This window comes from Puccinia triticina, chromosome 17A, assembly GCF_026914185.1.
Source record: "Puccinia triticina chromosome 17A, complete sequence".
NCBI lineage: Eukaryota > Fungi > Basidiomycota > Pucciniomycetes > Pucciniales > Pucciniaceae > Puccinia > Puccinia triticina.
In genome coordinates this window covers 2,125,080-2,135,834 of record NC_070574.1, presented here as the reverse complement: position 1 = coordinate 2,135,834, position 10,755 = coordinate 2,125,080, and the positions used below count along the sequence as shown (strand labels likewise).

The 10,755-nt window shown below is 48.6% G+C and overlaps 1 protein-coding gene across 1 annotated transcript; it reads right to left on the bottom strand.

Annotated features, from left to right (window-relative positions):
- Window positions 1-5,704: 5,704 nt before the first annotated feature.
- On the bottom strand, window positions 5,705-8,889 carry PtA15_17A177 (uncharacterized protein; the record flags this gene model as incomplete). Its single annotated transcript, XM_053164265.1, has 6 exons — window positions 5,705-5,717; window positions 7,034-7,184; window positions 7,253-7,479; window positions 7,562-7,794; window positions 7,840-8,021; window positions 8,829-8,889. 6 exons carry the CDS (start codon window positions 8,887-8,889, stop codon window positions 5,705-5,707), a joined length of 867 nt encoding a protein of 288 aa, XP_053028250.1.
- Between the last annotated feature and the right edge of the window lie 1,866 nt (window positions 8,890-10,755).

The window sequence follows — 10,755 nt, the reverse complement described above, 5'->3', positions numbered from 1 at the left end:
GATTCTTCCGCAGCCAAAAGAAGCCCCTTCTCCTGGCAATCTTTGACTGGGAAAAGGCGTATTGCCAAATCCCAACGGCAGAAAGCCAATGGCGCTACCTGATGGTTAAGGATTTCAACGGCGGAATCCTTATTGACACCCGCATCGCGTTCGGAGGAGTAGCGGGATGTGGCTTGTTTGGTAGACCGGCGGACACCTGGAAGGAACTCATGAAAAGCGAGTTTGACCTCATCAATATTTTCAGATGGGTAGATGAAAATCTGTTTGTCAAGACACTTCACTCAACGGTAGAGATGGACCACATTGTAGCACGATCGGAACAACTTGGTGTCAAAACAAATGCAACCAAGTTCTCCCCATTCAAGGAAGAACAGAAGTATATTGGCTTCATCTGGAACACTAAGAAGTGTCAGTTTTTAAACTTGCGCATGGGTTTTGGTTTAGTCTATGCATGCGTTTATGCATGCAACAAGGATGCACATGCGTACACTTATCACTCTGTCAATCGGTTTCGTTGATCTCCCTGGACTCCAAACAACAACCTTATTCCTCCGCCAATAAAAATCTTCTCCCCTTTTTTTGTACTTCTCATTCTTCCATCTTCAATCATCACTCAATCATCAAACAACAAAATACTCAAAGCAAATTCTTCTTTGTTAATCAAATTGATTCAAATCCAACTCTAATAATCTCAACTCTTGCTGATTGCTAACATCTAGGAGGAGCTAGATTCAGCTTCTGGGCAGGTATTCATTTACAACATCTATTGGTTTTATGAATTATGTTATTGACTTAATTACTTCTTTTCTGATAGGCTGTTTCATCGTGATAACTCCTTGTGTTATACATTGTTGTCGTTGTGATTGTGTTGCAATTTTTTCTTTGATTTGATTTGTTTCTTTGAGGTATTTATCTTTACTTTATTATTATTATATCATTATAATTAACCAAGTCTAACAATTGTTTTCTATTCAAGTGTATTACTGTTATTGAGTTTATATTTATAACTGTTTCCATAAAGTAATTGACCTACCATTTTTACAAGAAGAAGACCGTCCGCCTCCCAGATGACAAAAAATACCAGCGGGTGCAGCAAGTCAAAGTGTTCCTTGCCCCCAACGCAGAATTCTTGTTTGCCCAAGTTGAGCAGTTAGCGGGCCGCCTGAACCACGTGTCGTATATCCTTCCACAACTGAGGTGCTACCTCAACAGCTTGTACCAATGGATGAATGGATGGATCTACCGGAGGAGGACCGCACACCCCCCAAGGACGCCAGGGCAGACCTTGAATACTGGCTATCAACCCTACTCCAATATAAAGAAACAAGGATGATACAGAACCCAGACCCTACTGAAATTGGGTGGGTGGGCAACACATCTACCGGCTTTGGAATAGGTGTCCTTGTTGGCAGAAGGTGGGCCCAATTCCAGCTAGCACAGGGCTGGGATAAAGGACCCAAACCAAAGAGAGACATCGCATGGCTAGAAACCGTAGCAATACGGCTAGGTCTCCTTCTCCTACAAGAGCTAGGCATCCGACCAGGTAAGACTCTAATAGTCTGGACAGACAACACTACGACCAAGACAGTCATTCTGCAACGGAAGTCTAAACACCCGGCCGTCAATGAGGAATGGAAGATTATACAGAAAATGCTGGTAGACATGGAAATTGACATTGTCTCCAGACGCGTCACATCCAAAGAAAACGCCGCGGACGCCTTGTCATGTGGAGACCGCTCAAAACATGACATGCAGTTCCAGGTGGCGGTAGTAGTGCCGTGGGACCTGGAAAATAGGCTATTTCAGGTGTAAACATGTTTTAGATCATTATTTCCTTTCCCCCTCTCCAATGTTTCCCCCTTGCTTTGGTGGCTGTTTCAACTCTCCCGGTTTCTCCCTCTCATGTGTAATAAAAAAAAAAATTGCTCCCATTTGCGCCCCTTCCTCTCAAGAAGAGCCACGCACCAAGCGAACCACCTCCGGGACATGTCGTCCTCCGACCTTCTGAACAGTCTGACAACCCTTGCTAAGAAGGGCTCCTGCTCTCCACGCAGGACGAACACTTTATCCTTGGATACAGGTGGAATACCCTTGCTTGCTATAACTCCGCTGTGAAGAAATACATCAAGTTCACAGAGAGCTCTGGCCGCATCCCATTCCACTTACCGCTGTCTGCAAAGGATATATATGATTTCTGCTACTGGGCAGGTTGCACCTTTGACCGTCAAGACGCTCATAAGGTTTCCTCCGTGACCCTATCAAAATACTTAGCGGGCCTCCAAATGTGGCACACAATGCATGATGCTCCCTACCCACACAAGACAAAGAACAAAGTCACCACTCTCTTGAAGTCCTCCGCCTACATCAACGCTAAACAGACCGCAAAGCCAAAAAAGAGAGCCGTCCTTGTGAGGCATCTGGTCATGCTCACGTCCGCCTGGATTAACGGGACCGCGTCCCAGAAGGCTCTCTTATACTTGTGTATTGTGGCCTTCTGGGGTTTGGCCCGCCTTGGCGAACTCACGTACAACAACAAGTCCGGTCCCCTCCGCGAATCGGCGTCAGTCCTCGTCCGTGAAGTCCAATTCCAGGTCGTTGGACCCAAGAAGAGAGCCGTCCTAGCGGTCAGAGGAGCCAAGACTGCAAGCCCCGGAGTGACTCAAGAGATCCACCTATCGTCCGTGAAATTCATGATATGCCCAATCTAATTAGCCCTTGAAAGACGGATCCGAGACGCCGCTGGACATGACACCTCATTGTTCGTATACTGGGACGCCGGGACGAGAGTCCACATCACTAAATCCTCCGCAACCCGCGCCTTAACCCAGTTCTGGAACGAAAATGGTTGCTCTGGGATCTCGGGACACTCCTTTCGGGTCAGTGGGACTTCATTCTTCCACGTGACCGGAGTCCGCAAGAACAACCTCTGCTGGCTCGGCCGGTGGGAGTCAGACTGCTACAAGTTATACATCCAAGAATACTCCTACGAGGAAAGCACAGACACTAGCAACGTTCTGCGAGAACTACAGCAATGCTGGGCGGCGTAAGCTCCCTCCTCCCTTGATGCAATTCAACCTTTCCCTTCAAGCAACCTCCCCATGTCATCTACTTGCCACTCATCGGGAAGGAGCAGACTCAGTATGTCAGAATACAGGAGATGATGCACAACCTGAAAAAAGGCGCAGGGGAGAAACAGACTGTCATGCAAAGACATGTAAGCACAGATGTTTCATCCCTCCAAACAAAAAGCCACAAGTGCGGTAGCTAACTCCGGGTTGTTTCATTGCAACTACAGCAGATGTCACTAGCAACAACACCCCTAGTACGCAAGCCACAGACTACAGAAGCCACAGCAGCAAGGCGAGCACGGTTCCAAGACCTTTGGACCAACAGTTCTATCGTCCGCATAGCTCTTTATACCACAGAATAACCAATCACCCAGCCAGCCTCAACTCTTGCATAAGTCCATTGACCAACAAGTGAGTGCAGATCCTATTTATAGCCAGACAGTCACATGATTGAGACTGACCAGGACGGTCTCTTAGCCACAGCCTTAACCGGGAAAACTCGTTGCAATCATAAACCGTCACCACAAGCGTGCACATTACAAGAGGTAGAAACATCTCTCCTCCTTTGACAGCTTATGCAATGGGCACTGAGTGAGCTAGCTGAATTGTAGCGTTAAAATCACAGACAACAGACTGTACTCTTTTCCGAAGCCGATCCCTTCCTACCTCAACCCTCCTCAAGACCTTGTGTCCTTTCTATTTTCTTCTTTCTCTCTTAAACTCAGAAGCACGGCAAACTGGCCTGCTCTTAGGTGATTAACTATTTCACTCCATCTCCTTATTGTACTCAGATAACGGCAATATTCCATTGTACATAGTTTTGATCTAAGTTTTCTAACATGAAATCGTAACTCTTAGTTGTCAGAATCTTTACAGATTTACAGTCTCAACCGCTCAAGCAACCTCACTCACCACTCGCAGCAACTAGGAGCAGGATTGAAAATGCCAACCGCCACCCAACAAGGCTCTCTTCCTCCAATCAGCATTCCAACTCCTGTAACCGCCATCACCAGCAAGAAGGAAGAAAAAGAAATCATTGTAATTCCAACCTTCAATGGCAGCAACTATGCTAATTGGCAGAACGCCATGAGTGCCTATCTGGAATTCAAGAAGCTATGGCCTGTTGTGGAAAAGGACACGTCCGAGTCAAATGATGACAAGATCAAGGAACAAAAGTTAGAGGCGTGGCTCATCCTCAACTTAAAAATTGTTCCTGAAATTCTCATGAGCTTGTCAAGCACCTGTGGACGCGACCCCAACAAGAAATGGAATTGATTGAAGACCAATTACGCCACGGCCACCATCTACGGCATATATCACATCTGGTTGCAGTATCTTCGAATCTCCTACAATGATGATCTCCTCAAATACATCATCAAGGTGGAGGCATCATTGGCAGAAATCAGCACCATTGGACTTAGCGTCATGAACAAGCTCATCAGCGTGAGCATTATTGAGAAGATCACTGAGAGAAGGCCCATCATCATGGAAAGGATCTTGGGCAACATGGAGATGCTGTTGAACCCATTTCTCCTACTCAATAATCTCAGACTAATCACAAACCATGAAAAAGTCACAAGAATGAAGACTCTCTTGAACGAACCCAACCCTTCATCAGGTCCTCCATCCGGTACAGCGCTAGCCACCAGCTCAAGAAAACAACCATTCATTGCATGCAAGAATGGGAGACACAACCCAGAGGCAATGCATGAAGAAAACCAATGCTGGACTCTTCATCCAGAGCTCGGGCCAATGTCATTGCTACGGAAGAAACAAGCAACCAACCTTGTTACAGCCACTAGCAGTGATGATCGAGGCAGCACCGGACAGAGCTACACGTATCACATCACGGCTGAGCAAGTTGAGAGAAACTCAATCATTCTAGACTCTGGAGCCAGTCAACATATGTTTAACTCTTTGGCATACTTCACTGAGACAACCCTCACCAACGTGCTTATAATCACAGGAACCGGCAACAATAACCCTGAGATGGTTGGCAGCAGAATCAGAACGGTCAAACTCAACTTCAGCAGCAACACGGTGATCACCCTTTGTAATGCCCTTTATGTTCCCAACCTCGCGACCAACCTCATTTCCTTTGCGCAGCTAATCAAAGACAAGGCTGAAATTTACAATGACAAAGGAAAAATGATGGTTAAAATCAACGGAAATCACAGGATGAAAATCAACACAAGCCAAAATCTCTTCAAGATCAAAGGAGCACTATCTCCAAAGTCAATTGCCTGGAGCACCACAGTCATAGCACGGGCAAATACCTTCATGAATTGGCATCAAAGACGCGGTCTGTGACCCCGCGCCCTGCGGACTCACAAGAACAATCACATAGGAATCACGGAACCGTCCCCGGCAGGACCCTTAGGCCTTGTCTCCCCGCGCCCTCCTAGCTCAGCAGGGAAGTACTGACCACTTCCTCTGAGCTAGGTGAGCACTCAATCATTCCTCTTCCCCCTCCCCCATTCCTTGTTGTATGTAGTGAGGGAAGTACTGACCACTTCCTCTGAGCTAGGCCTTTTGCAATAAAGAAAACCTTGGTTCTAGAAGTTTCCCTCCAAGACCTGAAAGTCTTGTCTCTGAGCCTGCCCCTGAATCTGAAAATCTAATCTGTTGTGAAGAGTCTATCTGAAGACCCTTACACGGTCATGCAAGTGCAGCCAGAATCAAGACAGTCCTCGGCAACATCGACCTCCCTTGAGAGAAAGCCGCCTGTGAAGCGTGTATGCAAGGCAAAATGATAAAACTGCCGTTCAAAGGAAGATTTTCTCCAACCAAAGAACCCCTTGATCAAGTCATACACGGTGACATTGTCGGCCCAATTTGGCCAGTCACAAACAGCAGATGCAGATACTTCCTCACCATCGTCAATCAGCACACTGGATTCATTCATCTCAGCCTCCTCAAGGAAAAATCTCAAGCAGTCTCCGCCATCCTTGAATACAAGACAAAGTTCAAAAAACAAACAAGCAAAACCATCAAAAAGACCAACGGAGGGGGGGGATTTCGCAACAACGCCCTCAGCAAAATTCTTAGGCATGAGGGCATTCAGCACAATGTATCTCCGCCCTACACTCCACAGCACAACAGGATCGCTGAAAGAGCCAATCGCACTGTCATTGAAATGACCAGATGCATCCTCATTCAGTCAAACATGGCTGCTGAATGGTGGGGAGAAGCTGCCCTCACTGCCACCTTGATCACCAATTCTCTGCCATTGCTAGCCAAAAGTTGGTCTCCGCCAATAACACTTTTTCTCAAGCTCCGTCCAAACACACCAGAAACTTTGTTTAAATTCCACCCCTGAAAAAACAAAATCATTGACAGGGTAAATTAAACTGCAAATTTGATTTTTTTTCTGTGGTTTGTTTTTGTATTGGAAAAAATATACATGTAGGTTAATTTGTGTGGAAGAGTGTACAATGCATAATTTTAGATAGAATTATTTTTCATCACCATGTTGGGAAGATAATTTGTCACAACAAGAAGTCAAAAATCTGTCATTCTTTTCTGATTTTCTTCCTTCATCATTCTTCAACCCATTCCTTTCCCTCCTGTATCCCTTTTTTATCTCATTGAAATAAACTGCAACTTTGAATTTTTTCCATGGTTTGGTTTTGTGTTAGAAAAAAAAACATCTGCCCAATTTGATGTGAAACTTGCTCGTGTGGTTTGTAGAGGGCATTTCATTGTTTACATGGTGCATCAATTTTTTCATGTTTCTCCATGTTGTGTATTTGGTTTTTTCTCATGCTTTGTTGAAGTATGTTGAGTGGGGCTCTTTCATTAGCTACAACTTCGATCATATACATGCATTTCTGGGTTGAAAGGGGCTTGGAGAGCGGAGTCAGTATTGGGGAGAAAGATGACATTTGAAGCCCCCCGGAAACAAAACTGGAGAGGGCTGGGGGTTTTTTGCTGGCTACTGGCTTGCAATCGTCTGTCAACTTGACTTGGTTGGATGGGGATGATGGGGGGTTTTGTGGGGCAGGGCACAACCTGGGGCGCGCGGGGAGATGGCAAGTGGGACGGGGCAGGCGACGGCGTTGGACGACGTCGGTGACGACAAGGGAGGAAGAGGGAGGATCTCTGATGATACGTCGGCTAGGCAGGCAGTGTTAGGAAGGAGAGGGATGGCAGCGGCCATGGGCGCGAAAACTTCAGCGGCGAACTGTCTAGCTTGCGGATCGTCCGAAAATGGTCGCCTGCGGAGTCGGAGAGCAGGGTGTTTTTGGACTTGAGGTTTTTGCACAGGGTCTGAAGCCGTTCTGAGTCTGTCTCGTCCCCCACAGTTGTTGTCGATGGCGATGGTGGAGGACGACAGCGACGCCGAGGATCTGCTCGGGCGGGTCGATGAGCATCTAGGCCGTCAGCCAGGGGCTGGTTAACACCGAGTCTGCTAAAAGATCATCCACGCCGGCCATGGGGTCCAGAAGCGCGACAGCTGCTGCAGCTACACCGGCAACAGCGTAGGCTCTGACTGGCCCTGAGTGTTGGGGGCACCAGTGCCCACGGAGACAAAATCAGTGGGGGGCGGGATGAGCAGCAAGCAGGCTGGCAACGGGCCGACGGAGTTGATGGTCGTCAATCGGGCAGCCGGGGGGTTATGTAGACCGAGCTGCTGCTCCAGATGGAGCGCCAGGGAACGGCCGAGTGCATCGTCAAGCGACTCGGAGCGTGCGGCGGTCAAGCAACTTGGAGCGTGCGGCGGTGGCTAGGCATCGTGTGAGGGGTCAGACAGTTGGCCAAACGCCTCCACCACAGGCTCTGAGCCCGCGGCCATCGTTGTCGGGGCTGTTGTTGGTGTGGTAGCAGGAGTACTGCTCATCATCCGGTTCAGGACATGGGCCGCATGGGCACCATCGAAGTCCAGTGGCTCGCCCTGCTTCAAGTTCTGCGCCGCCGTTCTGAAGGGGTCTGTTGGTCGGTGCCTTGGCAGGTCTGCAAGCGTGGGCAAGCCGATCGAAACCCTCTCGCACGAGTCCGTTCGAGGGTTGCAGGATTAGAGGAGGATAGCTGGCCAAACAGGGTTTGTGGAAGGCGGAACTACGTGACTGTTTAAAACAAAATTGTACATGCTAGTGTCAGCATGAGGAATTAAGAGCGTTGGTTGGAGGATGGAGTCGGGTTATGTACTCGCTATTTATCGGCCATCCATGAGCGATATGACGACGGCGAGCTTTAGCAAGGAAGATATGACGGGTCTGCTGTTGGTTTTTGGAATGGCGAGTCTGTGTCACTTCGATACAGAAAGGGGGTTAGTTTCTGCGGGCAATGAAGGGAGATGAGAAAAAGTTTGGAGCGGGAAAAAATTCACTCCGTGACCATGGGCAAAGCGGGAGAGAACAGCTGTGCTTAAGTAGAGCTACAAGTTACATAAGCTGAACCCATGTGCTGCACTCGGTCAAGATAAAAGCATCGAGATTGCATTTGCCATGTCCCTCAGCGCGAAGCAGCATGCATTTCTTCAACCTCAGCATTGAGAATGTTGCCGCTGTTTCCTGTATGCTGCCTTTTGCATCTACAGGTATCAGCAGTGCATCTGCACCGCCTTGGCATTAGGTGCTGAACAAACGGTATGTATGAGAAAAAACTTTTGATTTTTCACTTTTCCATCTACCACACCGGGAGAGGTAGAATGGAGGGGGGAAGCAGGATCTGGCCGCTGCTGGAGGGGGGGGAGTGAATCGGTCCGGTCGGACATAGCTGTGGCTACATGGTTAAGCTTAAGCTCCACTGCAAACTTACCTGGATCACGAAGTGCAAGGATTTGCACAAGCGAGGGACGGTAATTCCTTGCAAGTGCCATCCTTTTCTGGAAGGGCTTCAGTCATCAAGAGGTTGTTTGCAGCCTTTAACATCACCCTTACATTGATAACATACCATATCACCCCTCTTATCTGCAATAACCACTGAGCTCACTCTCATATTCTCATACTCTCATATCTCCTGGTTGCATATCACGCACCTGTCACAAGTTACCCGGTTCTTGGTTCAACTCCCAACTGACACTGCCAGCAAACAGGTGACGTAATCCGGGTTTTGTCGCGCTGACGTAATCCAGATTCCAATTCAAACCCGCGCCCCGGGTGTGTCGTCACCTGTTGTGGATTTCGTCACCTGCCATTCTCAGTGGCAGGTGCAAGACAAAAGCACGACTCCCTCGATGGCCGGTGCTAACCGGTCATCAAGGGGACACACACACCTCCCTTGATGGCCCGTCTGGACCGGCCATCAAGAGGAACACACAACATTATCTCGTTGGCCGGTCAGTACCGGCCAGCGAGAGTAAGGCACTGCTTGCACTCTTGATGGCCGCTACTGACCGGCCATCAAAAGGTGACACATATACCCCTCGGTGGCCTGTCAGTGCACCGGCCATCAAGACAAAAACACTAAACTCTCAATGGCCCGTACTGGCCGGCCATCGAGAGCAAAACTCTTTTCTCGATGTGTATACACATCACCCTTGATGGCCCGTCAGTACCGGCCATCGAGAGGAACATAATACACTCTCGATGGCCTGGACTGATCGGCCATTGAGAGGACATGCGCATCTCGCACAGTGACCCAACTGGTCATTGAGAGCAAAGCGCTTCACTCTCGATGGCCAGTCAGCGCAGGCCATCAAGAGTGTAGTATATTCCTCTTGATGGCCGGTACTGACGGGCCATCGAGTGGGGTGTGTATTTCCTCTCAATGGCCAATCAGTCCAGGCCATCAAGAGTGTATTATGTTCCTCTCAATGGCCGGTACTGACGGGCCATCGAGGGTGATGTGTATACACATCACCAAGAGAGTTTTGCTCTTGATGACCGGCCAGTACGGGCCATTGAGAGTTTAGTGTTTTTGTCTCGATGGCCGGTGTACTGACAGGCCATTGAGGGGTATGTGTATCACCTCTTGATGGCCGGTCAGTAGCGGCCATCGAGAGTATAAATAGTGCTTTACTCTTGCTGGCCGGTACTGATCGGCCATCGAGAGGGTGTAGGGTGTTCCTCTTGATGGCCAGCACAGACGGGCCATCAAGGGAGCTAGGTGTGTGTGTCCCCTCGATGACCGGTTAGCACCGGCCATCGAGGGAGTGGTGCTCTCTTGCACCTGCCACTGAGAATGGCAGGTGACAAAATCCACAACAGGTGACGACACACCCGGGGCGCGAGTTTGAATTTGAGTTTGGATTTTGTCAGCGCCACAAAATCCGGGTTACGTCAGCTGTTTGCTGGCGGTGTGAGACATATACCCTTCTCAGTCCAGACACTCTTCTCAACTTTTTATACCACCCTCTGGAAGACCTGTGTTCAACCCCCACTGGAAACATCAAGTCAACTTTCACCCTTTCCATCATCATAAACCCTCTCAACTCTCACATACCTGTCATCAAACAACTTCATCTGGAACACTCAGCCCCAGCCAAACACATACTCTTTTCTATCCCTCTTATCTCCACTGCATATGCAGGGGACCAACCCCAATTCTTCTGTATTTGACATGTCCCCGCTTCATTTATGCACCTCAGCTTGCAGCTGCATGCAGTCTTCTGACCCCATTTCTGCACTCCCTGCATTAGTCTGACACCACTCATGCACCCCTTGCATGAGGTACCCCTGTATTTGACATTTCCCCGCTTTGTTTATGCACTCCTTGCATAGTATGACATCATCTTTCATTCCTC